At 59.7% G+C, this 20,428-nt stretch overlaps 1 protein-coding gene across 4 annotated transcripts; it reads right to left on the bottom strand.

Annotated features, from left to right (window-relative positions):
• Positions 1-29: 29 nt before the first annotated feature.
• Positions 30-19,696, bottom strand: SNED1 (sushi, nidogen and EGF like domains 1). 4 transcript variants are annotated; one of them, XM_031596486.2, is made up of 33 exons: positions 19,337-19,696; positions 16,589-16,876; positions 15,658-15,798; positions 14,655-14,817; positions 13,552-13,677; positions 13,357-13,470; positions 11,868-11,981; positions 11,589-11,702; positions 11,390-11,506; positions 11,148-11,273; positions 10,806-10,910; positions 10,248-10,361; positions 10,032-10,148; positions 9,827-9,943; positions 9,626-9,742; positions 9,395-9,508; positions 9,147-9,320; positions 8,907-9,020; positions 7,866-7,979; positions 7,279-7,392; positions 7,082-7,195; positions 6,035-6,331; positions 4,700-4,883; positions 4,510-4,622; positions 4,116-4,394; positions 3,740-3,884; positions 3,443-3,525; positions 2,911-2,997; positions 2,691-2,807; positions 2,280-2,367; positions 1,769-1,849; positions 1,510-1,547; positions 30-1,376 (listed from the first exon to the last, which is right to left on the bottom strand). In XM_031596486.2, exons 1-32 carry the CDS (start codon positions 19,541-19,543, stop codon positions 1,511-1,513), a joined length of 4,335 nt encoding a protein of 1,444 aa, XP_031452346.1. In that variant the 5' UTR covers positions 19,544-19,696; the 3' UTR covers positions 30-1,376; position 1,510. The 4 variants fall into 4 exon arrangements, with proteins under 4 accessions (XP_031452346.1, XP_090003238.1, XP_031452347.1 ...); XM_090147112.1 differs by having other exon boundaries at positions 31-1,376; positions 6,035-6,097; XM_031596487.2 differs by lacking the exon at positions 2,280-2,367 and having other exon boundaries at positions 31-1,376; positions 19,337-19,695.
• Between the last annotated feature and the right edge of the window lie 732 nt (positions 19,697-20,428).

The raw sequence follows: 20,428 nt of genomic DNA, 5'->3' as shown, positions 1-20,428 counted from the left end.
AAAAATCAAACCCAAATAACTAATTTATTTTCAAGACTAGGTTAAAATCTTTCGGCTGTGTTACATGCTGTGCTGGAGGCTGCTGTCTTTAGTGCCGCAGGGTAGGTCCAGGCAGGGCAGCTCCTGGGGAGCAGAGGGGCCAGGCCCTGCTCTGGGGCACAGCCCAGCCTGCTCTGGCTCTCCCTTGGCCCTGTTCTCACCCCTAGGGGTTGGTTTTTCACCCATCCCAGAGCACACGTCCACAAAGCCAGAGCAGGCAGCCTTAGAGAAAAACAAAGGCTGTCTGCAAACCTCATTCTCCCCGTGGCAGAAGAGGCATCCCCAGTGCTGCAGGGGAGCGTGGCCTGGCCCTGCTCTTACCCAGCACTCAGGAGGACGAGGTGCTGCAGGGCTGTCCCACCTGGCTGCAGCACCAAGGCTGCCAGGGCAATAACACTCTATGCCATAACTACGATATATCTCTGGTACGTATTAATTTATAATATACACTGTGTATGTTAATACACAAATCTATGTTTAACTAGCATCATCGTACAAACTCACAACAACTAGGAATGTTTCTAAGCTAATTTTTTTTTTTTTTTTCCTTGCTGGCTCTGCTACAGTCACCAAGGTACCCACAAACAGCACGGTGATGGCAGCAGCCCTGCAGGGTGACATGGGGTGCTGGGGGCTGTGCAGAGGGATGGCGCCCTGTGCTGTGCCACACTGAGCATAGCATCACAGCCCTGCTGCTCAGCTTACCCTGCAGAGCACTTTCTAGTAAATTCTAGGTGCTCTATCACTTTCTGAGCTGGAAAGTTGGTTAAAACCACAGATTGTTTACAAAGCAAAGAAAAAAAAAAGATATGGAGGCAGTGGAAACTGCCTGAACTGCCCCACTCTAGCACAGGGCTGTGCCTCCAGCACCTGCTCTCACCTCCATTTCTAATGTGGGGAATGGATGTAAAGAAGACCTCCTCCCACCAGGGTTCAGGTGATAGCTAAGGCTTTTGGGTCCGCATTCAATTGTTTTATTTTTAGGTTATAGGTAACTTCTTAGAACCTTGGATTACGAAAACAGGTTGGTGCAGCTGCTGGTGAGCTCAGCCTGTTGGTGCCAGAGCAGAGCCAGAAGCCCGGGGCTGAGGGGCCCAAGGGACCCCTGGGGCAGGCAGCTGGGGCAAGGGCAAAGGCACTGCTGGTTTGGCAGAGGGAAGGCAGTGCTGCTCAGTGTCAGTCTGGCTGCGTGTCCCTAATGGGCTGGAGGAGAGGGAGTGGCTGAGGCCAGGCAGGAAGGTGGCCCTGCTGCATTCAACCCAGTGAGCAGATCTGATCTTCCTGGTGTTTCAGAAGCCCTTAGACGTGGAAAGATGAAGCTCCTACTGCTTTGAACCCTGCAGAGGAGCAGGAGGACAATGAGCTGGTGTGCAAAGGCCAACCCCAAAGCCCAGCAGCTTGTGCCAGCCTTGGCCAGGGACCTGCCTTCCCCCTTCAGGGCTTCTGCCTGTACCTGGAGCAGACACTTACGCTATGGCTTCTTCAGTGTGTGACTGTTGCTTCGTTTTCTGGAAGAGGAGGAAGGAAAAGACCCATCAGTCCTACAGCATCTCACCCATTGCTCCCACAAGGCACTAACATTGCAGCCTTGAGGTAGAGGAGCTGCAGTGTGCGTGCATGTGCCTCGTGTGCTGCCCTGCACCCCTCCCTGCCCACCCTGGTCCCAGCACCCCAGGACCCACATTCTGGCCCCCAGGCAGAGGGAGGGCAACATTTCTGCTGGCTGTACCTGCTGGTTTTCTTGGAACCGGTGCTCTCACAGCTCTCCTTGTAGCATACATCCTGGTGTACCTTGTATATTCTCCTGTACCTGCACACACAGAGAGAGGGGAGCTGTATGGTGTAACAAGGATGGAGCTGTGTTTTTAACTGCTGAAGGGAGATCTCCCCTGTTTCATTGATAAGAACGTGGCTGAGTCTTGCATGCCTGGGCAAGGAGCTGGGCTGCTGCACCTGTGCCACAAGGAGGCTGGGAGCATAGCATAGGCCCCCGTGCCCCAACATGGGTGCTGGCCCTTTACCAGGGACAGAGGTGGCGCTAAGCTGGGCTGGCAGGCAGGGGATGCACCATGTCACCCTGCCCTGATCTGGAGACTTTGCCAGTGGTGCCAGGCACCCAGAAAGGCCACGGCATGGGACAGCCCTGTGCTCACACTCCCTTCCCTGGAGCCGTGCTGCAGTGACAGCCTTGGCTCTTGAGATCAGGGGAAGGGGGAGCACAACCCGCGGGCAGTACTCACAGGTAGTGGCAGGTGCCTCCTTCCCACACAGGGAATGACTTGGTTTCCGAGTACAGCCGTGTGCACGAGTGTGGCACCTTCTTGCAGGCTGCTTGGGGAACAGGAGAGGGGAGCTACCAGCAAGCCCACCTCTGGCCCTGCCTGCCTGTGCCTTGGAGGCAATCAAGGCCCCCCAGGATCCCCCACTGCAGTCCTGGAGCTCCAGGCTCTGTCACTCGGAGCCAACCCATAAAAAGAGAGTTCCAGTCTAGTGGTACTGAAGGGCACAGCAGGATCCTGGCTGCTGGAGGCTCAGCCAGAACCTGGGGGCTGGGTATGGATGGGGCTGCTCAGTGACCTGCGCCCTGTGGGATCCCACTGCTGGAACAGTTGCCAGCCTTGTCATGCACCCTGGAGCAGCACAGCACTCACCTAGCTCACAGTGCCTGCCCTTGAAGCCTGGGCTGCAGTCGCAATGGTAGGATTCACTCTCGCTTACACAGGTGCCTCCATTCTTGCACGGGTTTGTGGAGCAGTTCTGCCTGATGCCTGGAAAAAACATGCACTGCTGTCAGGCTCCAGGACCCTGGCAAAGCTGTGTACATCCACAGGAGGGCCAGCTCCCTGCCAGCCATGCCCACCCCAAACTCACTTTTGCTCCATGCCTCTCGCAGCTGCAGTGCCAGACTGCTCCGGCTGGGCTCCTCGGTGTTCTCCAGCCTCACAGGAGCCTCTGGCTCTGGGCAATGAGAGGGTCAGTGTGACTTCCAGCCTGAGCCAGACCCAAAAGCAGCCCCTCTGCAGCACGCAGGGGGACCCAGCCTAGAATCAGGGGGCTGGCCATGCCTAGAGCAGCACCTTAGCCCTTCCCTTTTGGCACCTGGGGTATAGCAAGCCAGAGGCTCACTTGCCTCAAGCATGAGGCAGCGTTCACTGCTGGCAGTCTAGGCCAGCCCATGCCACATCTCACATCTCCTCCCATCACCCACAAGCCATCTCTGGGCTTCCCAACTTGCCAGAGGCCACCCAGCTCCTTAGGTGAGGCAGTTGTTTATATGGCCAGGGAGAGGTGGGTGGGTGGCTCTGCCCTCCCCTTTGGCTCCCCCAGCCTGCCTCATTGTCACCCTATCTAGGAGACAGCACATGGTGACTGAAGGTGGCCAGAAAGGCAGCAAAGCACTTACGTGTCTTCACGGTGATGGATTTGCTTGGCAAAGTCCCAAACCTGGCACTGATCCTCCTCCTGCCATCCACCAGCTCAGTGAACCTGGGGGAGCACAGCCATGAGGGTGTGGGGCAGGGCAGGGTCCTCAAGGCTGGAGGCAGCCCGAGTGAAGCGCTTGCAGGTGGTGTATGGCACAGTGCAAGTGCTGCAGGCAGCTCATGGAGCGAGGCTGGGGTGGGCAAGGGACACAGCCCAGGTGGAGCTAGGCTTGGCTAGAGCTGGGGGAAGGGGCTGTGCTCAGCCTGCCACTGCCTACCTGGGGGCTGGTGAGGGCTCCTCAGCTGTGTCGTGGTCTGCGAGCAAGCGGAGCTCGGGCAGGAAGGCTGGGGGCAGCCTGTTGCGCAGGACACGGGGATGGCCAGCCTGGCTCCAGCGCCTCTCTGGAGCCCCATCCTTCTGCACTGCAGACCACAAAGAGTCAGGCTTAGAGAGAGGCAGGCAATGAGTCAACCGGTCCCTGAGGTGCCATTTAGAGCTGTCTAACAGGGTGCCATCTGCTGCCACGTGCCGTTGTTTCCCCAACAATGGATCACTGAGCCGCAATTCTGCACCTACCCCTGTGCTGGCTCCCAGCGACGGGGCACCCATCCCATACCCAGGCACCTGCTTTAGGGGCAGAGACGGGCACTCACAGGTGGTGACGTAGAGGTGGATGGGCTCGCTGTGCACTTGCCCCTGCTCTGTGTTCTGCACAGCTGTCACAGACAGGCGGTAGCGCTGCGCGGGCAGCAGGTCCCGCACGGTGTAGGACACGAGCTTCCCGTTGGGCACGTAGCGGCTCTTGACGCTCTGCGCGGTGGTGACGTTGATGATGTACCCCTCCACGGCACCAGTGGGCGGCTGCTCCCACGCCATGGACACAGAAGTGGGGGTGACGCGGGAGGCTGTGAGGTTGCGAGGGGGGAGAGGCCCTGGAAAAGGAAGGAGAGAAAAGGATCAGTGCCAGAGTCCAACCTCGAGACTCTCAGGAGCTCGCCGCTAGCCCGGCAAAGACTCTGCCAGCATGCACCACGCAGCCCCACTCACTCGTCCACACGTGGAAGGGGGCTGTGGCCAGACTCTCCGAGGGGTGATCTTCTGTCCCCATGCCACTCAGCGTCGTGACATGGACGATGTACCGCTCTCCCGGCTGCAGGTCCCTGCAGAGGTGGGCAGGGGACATGAGCGCGGCGGTGCACAAACGCGGCCGGTCCCACCGCCCGCCTGCCACACTCACAGGAAGGTGTACTTGGCCACGCTGCTGTTCAGCTCCACCGTGCGGTCTTCCAGGTCCCCAGGCTGGCGGATGGAGACACGCACCCTACTGACGGTGGAGTGTTTGAGCCGGTGGAGAGCCCATTGCACCGTGATGGTGCTGGCCGTCACGTTCGTGATCTCAAAGCCTTCCACCGGACGCGGTCCTGGCCGGAGCGAGCAGAGAAGCGGGGAGGGCTGCGGTCAGCAGCTGGCCGCGGCGGGGCTGCATCCTTCCCACATCCCTTATCTCCCATGCCCCAGCCTGCCATCTGGATCAGCCTTCCTAGAGCCACGGTGCATCCACAGCACCAGGACGGCTCAGTGCCACTCCCTGTGTAGCCACTGCTGGGCAGCCGGAGGCACCCAGCCTGGTCTCCTTGCTGGTTGCTCCTCAGCAAGCATGGAGCCCATGGGTCCAGCTCGTAGTCATCCCCAGGCCTGGTGCTGCCTGTCCGGCCTCTGGCCTCCACCCAGCCACGGGCACACCAGCACGGATGAGGCCTAGACCCGAGGCTAACCCAGAGGCAGAGGCTGCCCAGCTGCCCCACACCCTCAGGCCCCTGCTGCTCATTCCCAGCTCAGCCACGTCTGGGCTGGTGCCACGCATAGGCAGCACTGGGCTCAGCCTAGCTCACCAGCAAGGGGATCCGGCCCCCAGGCCTCCCCTCTCACTACAGGGAAGTTCTTCCAGATCCAATCTCTTTCATCCTCAATTCGCCTTCAATTTATACTCCAGCCATCCACAGGCCATGGATTATGTGTTACGGAGGATGCAGCAGCATCTGCTTGTCCGACAACAATGGTCCATGCCCAAGGAAGCTATCATCCTGCCCCACTGCCCCCACCCACAGAACAGAGGTCTCCTGTGCCTGCTGAGCCATGCTGGGCCCCGGAAAGCAACACAGTGGTCATTTTCTGCTGGACACCCCAGCCTCACCACCCAGCCTGCACTGAGGCTTTGCCAGGCTGACTGCAGCCAGGCCCAGACCCCAACAGCAAGTGCAGCACAATGCTGCAGGCACAGACAACCCATACCAGCCCTAGGGGGTTTGGTTACTCTTTTCAGACCCTGCTCTCACTGGCCACAGAAAAAGAGGAGAAAAAAACATCTACTCTGAGCACTTTCAACCCAAATACGGTGTGCAGGCCCACCGCCTTTTTCAGCCATGCCACGGCCAGCAGGTTCAGGCTGGAGCAGACCTCCAGGACACGGGAAGCCGGAGGCGGCCCTGGGGAGGGCACAGGGCTGGGAGCAGTGCCCCAGGCACTGGGCAGCCTGTACTCACAACCTAATTCCCTTGAGGACGCTACTCACTAGTGCGCGTGGTGAGCATGACAGGCCTGCTGATATCATTCTTGTTGTTCACGTTGCGTTTGACTGAAAAGACAGAAATATTGTAGGCTCTGCCGGAGGCTAGTGCCCGCAATTGGTGGGCAGAACGACTTCGGTCCACAAAATCTGTCCTGCGGTAAGAGCCGTCGAAGGATACGTACGTCACGGCGTAGCCGTCAATGAGTTGCCTGGCGGCTGCGTCCTCAGGAGGGTGCCAAGAAATCAACACACCAGTGTCCTCCACCCTTTCCACCTTTAATGAGGTTGGTGGCAGCAATTCTTCAGGGTGTGGGCAAAAGCAAAGGGGAGAGGTAATGCCATGAATCTTTAGAGAACAGACCCCAGCAACGAAATGCAGATGGAGGACAGGGTCCTCGCTCTCTCTCGAGTTGCAGCTCGCAGAAGCCCTATGGCTGCCACTGGCCAGTCGTGCCAGGTGCTGAGCATGTGCTGGAGGAGCCAGGGCTGCTCAGCCACCCCAACGGGCCTGAGCAGAGCCAGGGCGAGTAGGCAGCCTGCATGGCAGAGCTAGGAACACAGTATTTGCTTCCAGCTACTGAACTACTGAACCATGTGGGAACAGAGCGAACAACCTTCCTTCAGATTAATGCCCCACGGGGATGGCTTAAACCAGATTAGGGGCCTTGAGAACTCTCCAGCTGTGAAGCTGGAGGCTTTAATCCGTTTTCTTTGCCTCCTCTCCCAAAGGTATCCAAGGCACACGCAACCCCTGCTGCACTGCTGGAGCCTGGTGGAACTTGTCCCCAGCATTCCCATGTGCCTCACTCTTGTGCTGTTGCTATCACCTCTAGCAGCCACCCAGCACCTGGTATGATCAAGCCCTGCTGGCATCTGCCCTCAGCATCTACAGAGCTGGGGCTCCCCTGGCAGAGGTGAGGTCCAAGCCCCGCCAGGGGAAGAAAAGCTGCTGGTCCCCGATGGCCGAGCCCCTTGTTGATGGGTGACAGGGCAGGCACACTGCTGTCTAGCCCCTCGCCACGTCCTGGTGCTGCTGCTCAGGGCCTTTACCTTTTTCGCAGCTCTTGCCTGTGTAGCTCACTTTGCAGGTGCAGCTGTGGGTGCCGTTGCTGGGCAGGCAGTAGCCTCGGCTCCCACATGGGCTGGAGAAGCACGGGTCACTGGCTGCAGAATGGGAGAGAGACATTAATGGCTTTTGATGCCCCAGCAGCAGCGGCTGTGCAGGGCTGCCCTCCTGCATGCCTCACCTGTCTCGCAGTGGTAACCAAAGAAACCCTCTGGGCACACGCACAGGTAGGAACCTCCATCACCTTCACACTCCCCTCCGTTCTGACAAGGGTCTGACTCACAGGCATCCACTTCTGCAGGAGAGAGCAAGCTGGCAGTGAAGCACCTGCAGCTGGCAGAGAGCTGATGTGCTGGCAGCCAGCCCCATGTGTGACCACAGCACCAACACAAAGGTGTAAGTCTAGGGCTGCCAGCCAGAGCCCACCTTCAGAATCCCCAGCTCAATGCCACAGTAGCCTCAATGCCCTGGCACACCATTGCCTTGCCAAGCAGACGGGCAGCTGACAGACACCCTGCTCTGCCCAAGCCCTCTGCTGAGGCTGTTCCCTCCCCACAGGAGAAGTGTCAGCTCTGCTGCTGGCAGACACAAGATGCAGTGAGCACCATGGACAGCAGTGTCCTCTCCAGGGCAAGGTTAAGTCTGTACCCTCAACAGTGGCCGAGACTGAGTGCCAACCCTGTGACAGACACCCAGCACCTGCCTAGGCACAGGTGCTGACCATGTCCCTGAGCCCAAGTGACAGTCCCTGCTCAGCAGCGTCCCTACCTTCTTCGCACAGGGTCCCCACGAAGCCCTCGGGACAGGAGCAGGCAAAGGAGCCCAAGAGGTCCCGGCAGGTGCCACCATTCTTACAGGGCTCTGATTGGCACTCATCAACTTCTGCAGAGAGGAGACATGCTCAGAGCAGAGCCAGGGAGGGCAGGCAGGACAAAAAGTCTGGAGAGACATAGTTTCTCCTCCCCATATCATTCACTGCCCTAAACTCCCCTGTGCAATGACAACCCCATGTGGGGCTGGACAGTGGGGCAACAGGGATGGGGAAAACTGGTGTTGTGCAGCTGTGCCGAGACATCACAAGTCACACATAAGGTGTGCATGGTGCGTCCCTTCCTTCAATCCCCTCCTGAAGGCATTGCATCTGACCCAGCTAATCCCATTACCCACCTGTGCAGTGTCTCACCAGCCCCTGTGCCACCTGACATCCCTCCCACCAGCACCCACCCAACAGCATACAACAGAGGCCCAGTGCCACGATGAATACATGCATGTAGAAGAGCAAGTGCAAGGAACTGCTGTGGCAGGGACAGCCTGCTCTGCCCCCAGAAAAGGTTAAATCTTAAGCTGCTTTTTCAACATACTCCATCTTGGCCAGTAATTCTGCAGCTGTGGGGGACACTCCTCACCCAGATCCTGCAATCTGGGCCTTCATTAAACATGTTCAGAACATGAAGATCACGCTGGGACTGTTCTCCAGCAAATGCTGCTGTGACGAGCAGGGGGTGTTGGGGGCACATGAGAGCCATTCAGAGGATTCAGACCCAACCCCCTGGGAACTGCAGCCCCGTCAACACCAGAGATGTCCATGCAGCACCCATTGGCATGGATGCACAAGCAGCACATGCACCTTTCCCAGGTGGGCTGGGGGCTCCCCTGAGCCGCAAGTGGTCAGGAGATGGAAGCCAGGGCACACAGGCAGCCCCACTTCCAGCTGCATGACTCCAGCTGTTCTGACAGCCACCTACGGGGACAGCCACCCGTGGAGACTCCCTCCTCTGCTCCCCACGTGAGCTCTGTGCATTCTCTTACCCAACTCACAGTGGAGGCCCGTGTATCCTGGCTCACACACGCACAGGAACTCAGCGATGCGGTCTTTGCATTGGCCACCGTTCAGGCAGGGCTGAGACCGGCACTCGTCAATCTCTGCAAGAGTTTGGGCAGGGGGAAGATAAGGTGAAAGCGATGAGCACCAGGGTCCTGTGGACACGGGCAGCAGCGACAGAGCCCCAAGCCAGGGCCACGGCTCAGCCAATTCCTCACACTGCCTACCGTCACATTCAGGGGGGTCGCTCCAGACGCCCTGCGAGCGGCAGACGCGGGGGCTGTTGTGCTGGCTGAGGACGTAGCCCAGCTCACAGTGGTATTTGGCCAGCGAGCCCACCGTGGTGGAGTTGAAGGAGGCCTGGGCATGCTTCACAGCGCTGGGCATGCCGCAGTCAATCTCTGCAGAAAGATGGGGAGTGAGCGAGTGTGGTTCAGGCACCTGGGGCTGGGTTGTGGGAGCACAGGGCTCTCACCTGTCCCGCAGCGCTTCCCCGTGTAGCCCATGGGGCACGTGCACACAAAGTCCCCGCCGACGTCCTCGCAGGTTGCACCATTCTCGCAGGGGCTCAGGAAGCAGGGAGATGGCACTGGGAAGAGCAGAAGGCACCGGTGTGGAACCAGCAGGGCACAGAGCAGCTGCCACTTCCCCCCCAGCGGTTTGGATGGCAGGGAAGGAGGTGACATCCAGCAGCACCCGCACGTACCGATCTCGCAGTGCCGTCCAGCATAGCCCGGGGCGCAGTCACACTTGTACTTGCCGATGTAGTGGAAGCAGGTTCCCCCATTCTGGCAGGGCCCCGAGGCACAGGGGTCCGGTTTACCTGTGGGCAGTGGAAGCTGAGTCTGGAGCGGGACACACACACACCGCTCACTGGGGCCATGCTCAGGCCATGCTGGGGCCGTACCTATCTCGCAGTGGCGGCCGGTGAAGCGGTAGGGGCAGGCACAGTGGTACTCGCCATCGGCCTCCTTGCATGTGCCCCCATTGCGGCACGGTGCTGTGCTGCAGAGCCGCGGCCGGGCTGCAGGAAGAGAACAGGAGATGACCATCAGCTCTCCAGCAAGGTCCATACCCCAGGGGCCAGGTCCTGCTCCCGCTGTGGCACATACCTCTCTCACAGTGCTTGCCCAGAAAGCCTGAGGGACACTCGCAGGTGTAGGAGTCATCCTGAGTCTCGCAGGAGCCCCCGTTCAGGCAGGGCTCAGAGTCACAAGGAGATGGCACCGCTGCAAAGCCAAATTAAAACCTCATAGCTACAGATCCTGAACCCACACGTTCCGTGTCCCTCCCTGCACCGTCCCCAGGTTCTGGCCAAGGACACTCACTGTGGTTGGTGCCGTAGTCGGTGTGGCACACACACAGGTAGCTCCCACCATACTCCATGCAGTAGCCACCGTCTGGACATTGAGTGTTCACATTGCATGGAGTGGTGGTCACTTCTGCAAACACACAGCAAGAGCCTCTGTCAGCTGCATCTGAGCACCTTTCAGCCAGAAACAGACCCCAGAGCTTTACAGGGCTTAATGAGATGGGAGGGACCATGGCCCCCCCACGCTCCTCTTTGAAGGCCATGAGGATGTTAACGGTAATTTAGGATGCAGGAGGGAGCTACAACATGCCCAGCTAGGGCTTCCATCTCCAGGCCATGTCCAGGGCTTGGGAAAGGCATGCCACAGAGCACAGCAAGAGTGGCATCTCCTCACCGCAAGAAACGTATCTCCAGGCCTTAGCTTGTGTAGGAGGTTCAGATTAAACACTAGGCTGCTGTGCTAGGTTTGGACACAGGGTGGATCCTTCGCATCAGAGCCAGGCTGTTGTTAGGTGTCCAGAAGAGGGAGCAAACACAAAAAAATTTGAGCAGCGTTTAAGAAGCCTTCACCTACCGAATTCACAGAGCAGGCCAAAATACCCCGGCAGGCACTGGCAGATGGTGACATTCCCCTCCAGGCAGCTGCCCCCATTGCGACACTCACAGCCCTCCGTCAGCTCTGCAAGAAACGGAGGGAGTTCCCCTTGTATTGCGGTGCCAGGACAGCCTCACTGGGGGAGCTCAGGACCCATAGCCAGAAGCCCCAGGGCACAGCTGCTTGGGAGACAAGGACCACAGCTCAGTCCTGGAGCCCTGAACAAACTTTGCAAGGGCTGCTTCTCCCTGGGATTGCATAAGCACTCCTGCAGGGCCTCCCCAGCAAGGTGGCATCCCAACGGGGACTCTGGGTACTCACTGTCATGGCAGTCCTGCCCAGCATAGCCCTCTGGGCACTCACAGGCATAGCCCTGCTCCAGCTCCAGGCAGCTGCCTCCGTTCTGGCAGGGGTTGGAGAGGCAGGCGCTGGGCACACGGGGGCCACCTGCAGGGACAGAGATGCTGCTAGATAGGTCGTGGGGAGGGACACCGGATGTGCCCTTTTTGCACTGCCCAGTGCCTCTGTGAGGATGTCAGTGACATCCCCGCACCGCCGCTCACCGTATTGGCAGTTGTTGCCATAATAGCCCGGGGAGCACGTGCAGATGTAGCGTCCCGGGCGGATGTAGTTGCATGTCTGCCGGTTCCTGCAGCTCCGGTCCTCGCAGGAGGAGGGGTCTGGAGAGGAGGACGCCATGAGCCCAAGAGGGGGGCAGTGGGAACGGCCGCAGGCTGCCCCGGGCATGCGGGCACCAGGCACCTGTCTCACAGCGCTGTCCCACGAAGGGCTCCAGGCACACACACGTGTAGTTATCAACCAGGTCAACACAGTGCCCTCCATTCAGGCACGGGCTGGACTCACACTCGTTCACCTCTGTAACACAGGGCAGAGAGGGCTGGTTGGACACACCATGGACTTACAGCCACAGGGACCAAGAAATAAGGCTGGGTGGGAATGAAGGGGAAAGAATGCAGCTTGCCGAAGTGGGACACAACTCCATCCCTGCCAGGCGGGCTCCTGCTGCTGATCAGTGCCCACCTGTCTCGCAATCTCCTCCCGCGTACCCCGGCTGGCACGTGCACACCGCTGTCCCATTTGCCACCTGGCACGTCCCGCCGTTCTGGCACACCTTGGTCTCACACGGCGACTCTTCTGCAGCAGGACAGCAAAGAGAAGGGGGTGGATCAACTCACACGCAGGACCAGCACACCGTGTCCTCTGCCGCTGCCAAGGCAATACTGGGCAAGGACAGCTCAGACAGTTTCTATCCAGCTTTGCTTTCTGGGTGCTGGATCCCTCCCCCAGAAGGAAACTCCCCGCTCTCCCTCCCTGCCGGCACAAAGGCTCACTCGGAGCCCAACGCCAGCGCGGGGCGAGCCGGCACCGCCAGCAGAGGCTGCCCCGCCACTCTGCTCCGTGGAAACCTGGCTCCAGTGCTGAGCCCCTTGGCCATCGGCCCTCGCTGCTGTCCCCACGCCCAGAGGAGAGGTGTTGTGAGCAGATGCCTTTCTCCCCCCGGCGGATGTTGCTGCCTGCATTAGCAGTGACTCATCCGGAGGCGAGCCGGGGCTCGGGAAGCCTAGGAGCGCTCCCAGGTGCTTCCAAGGGCCCAGGAGCCGAGTGCCACTGTAAAAGCCCCACGTGGGGCAGGGCCCCCCCGAGACCCCTTCTCAGGCACCGAGCAGCAGCGCTTTCCAGCACAGGGAAAGCAGCGGGCGCGCTGCTCGCAGCCATGCCGGGACAAGCGCTCCTGGGAGCAGGCTGCCAGCGGAGGAAGCGCTCGCTGCCAGAGCAAAGTTTCCTTTGCTTTCAGCAAGTTGCGATCCAAGACCGCGGCGCTCGGCGCCCAGCAGGGCTCCCGCTGGAAGCCGCTCGTCCCCGGGGCGCACCGAGAGTTGCTGCACAAAGCCTGACTCCCCGGAGCTGCTGTGCCTCCAGCGGGCGACCGCAGGGCAAGCAGACCCTTCCCCAGCATTGCTCGAAGTCTAACAGTGGCTTCCCACTAAACACAGCGGGGGAGGCTGCAGGAGAGTAGCTGGCTGTCATCGGCTCCTCTACACTCCCAGAAAACCACTGAGATCTTCCCAGCCTGCCCACGTGAACTCTGCACATCCCGTAGGCACGGTGCAGGGGGAACTGGGGTGTCTGAGAACCCCACAGCCCCGCTGTGCCCTCATCCCTACCTGGGGCTATCAGCGGTTCTCTGAGCACTGTGGGCAGGGCTCACAGGATGCCTCACAGCAGCTCTGACGCCCGCATGCTGGCTCTGCTGAGCCTGGTGGCACAGCCCCCAATGCTTCTCCGTCCCCAGACACCCCATTACAAAGGGGACATGCACCTCATTACCCGGGCACATGCATCCCCTTCTCACAGGGCAGTTAAACACAATGCTCTGCTCCAGCTGCCTGCAGGGAGGAGCCAAGACATCTCAGAACAGAGCTGGGATGCCCAGCAGGTACGATGCGTGCCAATCACTCTACAAGCAGCAGAGCCCACTCCAACGGCCACATCTCAGCATGACACTCACCGATCTCACAGCTGGCACCTCTGAAGCCTGGCGGGCACTGGCAGCTGAAGCTATTGACGCTGTTGATGCAGGTGGCTCCATTCTGGCATGGGTGAGACAGACACTCATCCACGTCTGAAAGAGCATGGGGAGAGCAGGGGCTCAGGGCAGGCAAGGAGGCAGCAGCGAGGCTGGAGGCACAGGAAGGCTGCTCACCGACATGGCATCTTTTCCCTGTGAAGCCCGCGAGGCAGGAGCAGGTGTAGGAGGGGTTCCCAGTGATGCAGTCCTCGATGCATTTCCCCCCGTTCAGGCAGGGCCGCAGTGTCAGGCACACGGAGGCTGCGGAGACACGCACGCCCTCCGCTCACAGCCCGCTCCGGCTGGGCTGACACGCTGCACTCCGGCCACGCGACCGCCGGGGTCCGTCCCAGCATCCATCCAGCCCCACTGTCTGTGCTTTGGGCTGGATATGGTCACCCGGCTCTCCAGGGAGCTTGGGGAGCCCGCACGTGGGGGCTGTGTGCCCCACAGATGGGCTCGCTGCTCTCGGGCAGGGTGAAGGTTTTATTCTTGCTGCAGGAGCGGGGAGGCAGGGCCAGAGCCCTACCAGGCAGGGACAACCAGTGGGTGTTATCCAGCCAGCCCTTGCCTATGGCCTGGGGCAGAGGGGAAGAGGAATGGGAGAACCTGTCCAAAGCAAACCCGCAGGTCATATGAAACACATGTAGATTAGCAGGTAAGAAAACACAGCCAGGGTGGGGTGGGGACAAGGAACAGGAGGCCAGTGGCTCTGTGGAGGATGCACTGGCATGGCTGGGCACAGCCCCTGTGTACTGCTGGCATCCTTGGACAGCGGCTCCCTTGAGGCCCGACAGGACAGATGAGCTGCCCTAAGGGTGACAGCCCAGCCCCACAGTGGTGCCGGGGCCACAGAGCCCCTCACACTCCCCCTCACCTCCTCCCCCGTACCCCACAGCCTGTATTGGTCTCAGGAGCTTTCCTCCCCATTGGCTTTTTCCATCTTAGAATGAGCAGGCAGATCCCAACCAGACTGGGGATCCCCAGGCACAGAACCCAGGAGCCACACTTCCCACAGCCACAAAGGAGGCTGGAGGCTCCAAGGATGACGTCCCCATTGCTGCCCCCACCCCGAACCCTCCCCAAGCCCCTCGAGCTGTCTGCTCCACCCGTGGGTCACTGCTCTCTCCGCTCAGGGGGGGGAAGTGAGGGTGGGGATCGAGGCAGGGAAAGATAGGGCTGGAGAACAGTTTGGGGTTGGGTTGGGAGTTAAATAAACCTAACTGCTGTCCTCTTACTTGTATTGCTGCAGCCCCCCACTTGCACCTGGGCATCATCGATTCTGAACACCCAGCGCCCGGGGATACCCACATTTGTCGTCATCTCCACGTCAGCGATGTCGTCAGTGCGGGATCCGGGGATGTTGAAGTAGCGCTTTCCATCACCAGCGTTAAAACCTGCCTGGGAGGACAAGGACAGAAAGTAAAGAGCCATCAATACCGCAAAACAGCACCTGAGGGGCCGCAGCACGAGGGGTTGGCTCTGCTGGACCGCACGTCGTTGCCACCACCCGGGTTCTTTCTGCATCCCTGCAGTGATGGATCATTCCCTGGGATGACTGCTTTTCCCCGGGCCGAGGAGCACAGGCTCACAGAACCCACACAGCCCACAGGCATGGGGTGAGAGGGTTTCTTCCCCTGAGATTCCACTCTTCCTCACAGGAGCTCCCGAAGGGCTGCTCACTGGCCAAGGTGTGCAGCCACTGCTCTGTTTACATCCATAAAACCCACCCCTGCTCCTGAATTCAGGGATTCAAAACGTGTCTCTTTCCTCTACACCTGCGATTTCCTGCAGGCGGGCAGGCAGGGAGCCAAGGACAGATCAACTGGTGGTAAATTCACACATCCGAATGGGGACTGGGTTGCGTTTTTTTTTCCCCTCTTAAACACAACAACGCACACAAGGATGAAATAAAAATACAAGCGAAAGCTGTGCTGGCTGCAGCAGCTGACGGGCTGCTCTTAAAGTCTGAGGTTAGGAAGGAAAAGGAACTAAGAGGCAGCAGCCAAGGTAAAGAACCGTGGTTTCGTTATAACAAAGTCCCCTATATGGTCTCAGCTTTGGGAATGAGAGCACACACGGATATTTAAGAACTTTAAAAAAGCAGGGGGAGGGAGGGAGCCACCACCAAAAATCCATGAGCCACACCGCGCTGCCAGAGCTGCTCTAGGGAACTCAAAGAGCTCCGAGTGCGGTGGGCTCGGGCACTACCTGGGGGTGATGGCCGTGTCCGCTGCTTACCTGCGCTGCGATGCCGCCAAGCCCAGCAAAGTCCCCCCCACTGCTGGCGTGCATACCCGTGGTCCAGGTGATGGACTCATAGTTGAAGATGGTGAAGGAGAGCTTGCCGTCCGTGATGAGGACGATTTGGAAAGTGTTTACCTGCGGGATGAAGGAGAGAAGGCAGTGAGTGAGCACAGTCACAGAGTGAGAGGGTCAAAAAAGGACAGACAGTAATGCTGTCAGGAAGTAAAGCTGCAGGCAGCATGCAGCAGAGGGGTGCTTCCTTCAGCACTGACTCCTCTCCCAGGACAGATGGCCATGAACCCCCTGGCCAGGCAGAGCAGCACCAGAGTTCAGCTCACCATTTAGGGAGGCACTTTCGTGCCAAACAGCCTCAGTCTGTGCCACACCAGGACTGAGGAACCCCAGCGCCTTGCAGAGAAACTCTTTCAGACACAAATGCTTATTCCCAGCAGTGCTGCAGGGGAGGGCAGCAAGTGGCACAGCCCTACAGCACGGTGGAGCAGCTGGCCCAGGGAGCAAGAAGCATGGCCAGCATGCGGCTGCTGGGGCTCTAAGGGGAAACAGGAGGTTCTCCAGGTTCTCCGAGTGCACTGAATGCCACACTACTGAATGGGAAACCAAACTTATTCTGGTATGAAAGCTTGCCTTTGGATCCCTGAAGCTTAGAAGAAAGCTGCAGGATGGTGATCAGGCTCACAGCGAAAAGGAATAAAGCCTTAGAGCCAAGTCTTTCACCAGCCCTGGGGCTCAGGGTTCCAGGCACAAACCCAGGCTCCTCAGCACAGTCAGGTGAACTTGTTGAAGACACCCAAGCCCCGCTTCCTTCAGTGTTCCTCTTGAAAAAACCCACCCTAAGCTAATTGCTCCCTCCCCCATCAGAAGATGCCAAGCTCTGCCCACCCCCATGGGTGCCCACACCGCTCACCGGAGAAAACGAGCTTCCCCCGAAGAAAGTGACTCGGTACCACGTAGCGATGAACACCCACTGGGCAGAGAAGTCGGGGAACTCGGGGAAGTACTGCGCGATGTCTTTGGTCGCCCGCTCCAGGATGGCCCGGTCCTGGCTCTCCCGGTAATACACATCACCTGCCCGCCGGTTGTCCACGTCCGCCCAGAAAGCCGCCACCACACGTCGGTCCTTGGAGATCGGGAAGGCCACCGGCGTGAACTGGGAGACCTCCTTCAGGAAGGAGATGATCCCATTGTTGTTCACCTGCGGACAAGGGGGGACAGCAGGCAAGGATGGTGCCGGTCCTGAGGTGCGCCGATGGGGCCGTCCCCGCTGCCCTCTCAGCCCCAGCCGCGCTGAATTCTTATTTTAAAGGCACTTTTTGCTTCGCCTGTTCCCCCCGCAGCCTCCTTCCATAAATATTTGAGCGTTTCCCCTTCCTGCCCTTTGAAGCGCGGGCGGCCCGGCCGGGAAAGTGGCCTCACCCCCCGACCTCCACCGAACAAACCCAGCCCTGTTCTCCCACCAGAGCCTGGCCAGGAATGCCTGGAAGAGCACTGGCCTGGGCTGGGGGCACCCAAAGCAGCGGTCCACCCTGGCTAACGAGCGGCACCCAGCACAGCCGGCCCACCGAGGCCTACCAGACACCGGCGGGCAGCAGGGGGTGCCCATACTCATGGGCTCAATGCTCCCAGTGCTGATTAATTCTGTTAATTAGAGGCCGGGGAGGTGTGGGCACGCAGGTGTGACAATACCAGGGGGGCTGCTTCGCCCTGCAGAGCCTCGCAGCCTCCAGCAGCCCCTCGCATTGGCTGCAGCCATTTGTAGGGTCCCAAGAGCCGCAGGCACAGGGCAGGCCCTGCTGTGACTGAGGGGAACGCCATTCCCTTTCAGAAAACCCTCCGTAACCTCACAGTGTCCGCAGAGGAACATTCTTCCCCTTATTAAAGCAAGATGGGAGAGAGTTAGTGCCAAGAAAGGGTTTTTTTTTGTTTGTTTTACGGAGGAAGGGGCAGGCCCAGAGGGACCCCCAGGGTCAAGCCCTGCACTTCAGGCCTTGTGCTCTGGACACAGCTTGTGCAGCTCCCTGGGGACGTGAGGTGACAGCCACCCCTACAGGGCCACCCCCCTCAAGGCAGACACCAAAGCCACTTGGCCCCGAGGACAGTGCATCTCCCACATCTCCCATAAGGCCAGCGTTTTCATTCCAGAGGAATCCCTGTGCCAAAGACACACGAGGTTGAAGAAGCGAGGTCCAAGCAACGCGTGCCTCCAGCTGAGACAATGGATCAGAGCATCCCGGCAGGAACAAGCACAAATCTTGGTGTGCCCCATCAATCTGCTATGAATTGTCAGTCAACTTGGACCAAATCAGAAAAATGGGACGAGACCACTGAGACATCAATTTTCCAACAGCACAGGGAGCATGACCATGATGCTTACTAGACACCAGAAAATCCACACCTGCCCATTTTCCCCGTTCCACCAACCCAATAGAGCTGGGTTTCTCCAGCCCCACTGCCCACAGGACACCTTGCATGCCAGCTGCTCCAAACTGGGCTGCCCCCAGCAGGGACCCAAGCAGGATCAGGCTGTCAGCTGTCAGGCTGCCCAGGGCACAGACATACTGCAGGCTGGGTGCCCGAGGGGGAAGTACGGGACAGGTCGCAGCAAGCCCCTGTGCCGTGCCCATCCCTTCCTGTGTGTTGGGCAACACCCAGCCAAGCCCAGCAGCCTGCACAACCCTCCTTCTCGCTGTGCCAGTCCCCTGCTCTACGTGCAGAGCGTTCCCAAATCCCAGCTCCCTCAGAGGCCGTCAGACCACCTCTTACTGCTTTGATGACACTTTCAGAGGAAGCATCGGCAGTCAAAGGTTCACCCCACCACACTGCTCGGTCAGCCCAAGATAAGCACAGCGATTGTTCCTTCCCAAGGCCTTGGCTTCAAGGCTTGGCACCAAAGCGTGGCTGCGGTCAGGCTATCTGCCTGCACCTCCCTGAGGGACCAGCGTGATCGTGGTGCTTTCAGTGTCAGCAGAAATGAAAGCCTTCTGGAGGCTGGCCAGCATGGTGAGAGGATGGGGACATGGTCGTGCTTCCACTGCTGGGTGCTGCCCAGAGATGCTCTGCCCCGATGGGAGCCCAGCCCGGAGCAAGACAGCACGCTCCTGAGAGCTGAAGGCCACTGCATGGGACACTGCCACACAGCAGCATCTCCGGGTGGGAACGGCGTGGAAAGCAGAAGGCTGTACAACCCTCGGAGGAAACGCGATTTTAGAATGCTCAGCAGATGCCAGTGCGTCCTGTCAGCTCAATTAATGACTCGCACATGGAGAACAGCAGGCACGTCCCACATCTGCCGCTCAGCTCACGGCCGGGACCTCACAACATCTGCTCCAGCAGTGCTGCCCGGCCCCACCGGCACCGCCCGGCACAGCAGCCGCCTCCGCTCGGTTCCCTTTCCCCTAAATGCTGCGCTTTGGGCTGAGGACCCTGCGGTTTGCCCTCAGCATCGCTTCGGTGCTCTGGATTCAACAGGGATCACGCAGCCACCCGTCGAAGAGGCGCGCTGGGAGCGACGTGAGCGGAGCGTTAATTGAAAAGAAAGGCAAAAAGGCAAAAGAAGAGGCTCGGAGGGAGAGAAGCTAGCCGGCAGCCCCGGACCGCGGCACAGCCCCGCCTGCCCCGCTCCCCCTCGGCGGGCCCCCCGCGGCCCGGCACTCACGTAGAGCCCGGTGTGCCCCGCTCCGAAGAAGGGGAAGCGCACGGAGAGGGGCCGCAGCTCGGAGCCGCCGTCGTCCTGCTTCAGCGTGGCGGCGTCGCCCTGCGCCGGCCCGAACGGGTAGAAGTCCGCCAGCGGCACCACGCCGCCCGCCCGCAGCCACTCGCCCAGCAGCGTCGCCAGCGCCAGCCAGCCCGCCAGGCCCCGCATGGCAGCGCCCGTCGCACTCCGGCCCGCGTCTCCCTCACGCCGGCACCGGCAGCCGCGACATGGCGGCGCGCGGGGCGGAGCGGAATGGAACGGAGCCGTGCCCGCAGCTCGGAGCTCCGCCGCCGGCCGCGCCGCTCTGCTCTACCCGCGGAGCGACTCGCTCGCAGCGCCCCGCTGGGGGCGCATTTGCATAGCCCGGGCGCAGCTGACCAATGGGAACGCTGATCGCGTTGTGGGCGTGTCTATGCAAATAAAGGAGGCGTGGCCGTGGGGTCCCCACGCGCGGGGTGTTCGCGCTGCCCCGGTTGGCGGCCGCTGCTCCCCCGAACGGGGCCCGAGAGAGAGCGGGTGGGGGGGGGGGAGGGAACAAACGCCGTTATTTGCTTTTTTCCCTTCTTTATTTTTTTTTTTTTCGGGTGCTAAAAATATTATCAGGAAATTCTTTTCAGGAATGCGATGTTTTAAGTTACGCTTTTCGGCTCAAGGGCCTCTTTGTCTCCTCGGAAAGAAAAATAGTGATAATTTAAAAAAAAAAAAAAAAAGCAAAACAAACAAACCCCGAAGCAAAGCGTTTATCAGCAGCACATCACTTATCCAGAGAGCTCGCTGGGAAACCCTGCGGGGAGCGGGGCTGTCCCGCTGGGGTGCCGCTGGGGATGCAATGGACAGCAGGTGGCCCTGGGGACACGAGAAGCAGTGGGGGGGGTGTTGGAACACGGGGGGTTCTGCTTTATGCCCCCGCAGTGCGAAGGCTGCAGCGAGGCCGTGCTGTGTGCTGAGCACCAGCCAAGGAACAAATTATGTAAGGGCTGAAGTGCTGCAGTGAGTAACAGCGGGGCTCCGCCGCAGCACGGGCACCGCGTGGGTGCCGCCACTGCAGTGTGA

Source organism: Phasianus colchicus, chromosome 10 (genome assembly GCF_987193195.1).
Source record: "Phasianus colchicus chromosome 10, bPhaCol1.hap1.1, whole genome shotgun sequence".
Lineage (NCBI taxonomy): Eukaryota > Metazoa > Chordata > Aves > Galliformes > Phasianidae > Phasianus > Phasianus colchicus.
Note: the sequence above shows the minus strand (reverse complement) of the source record. Positions and strands in the feature narration are given on the sequence as shown.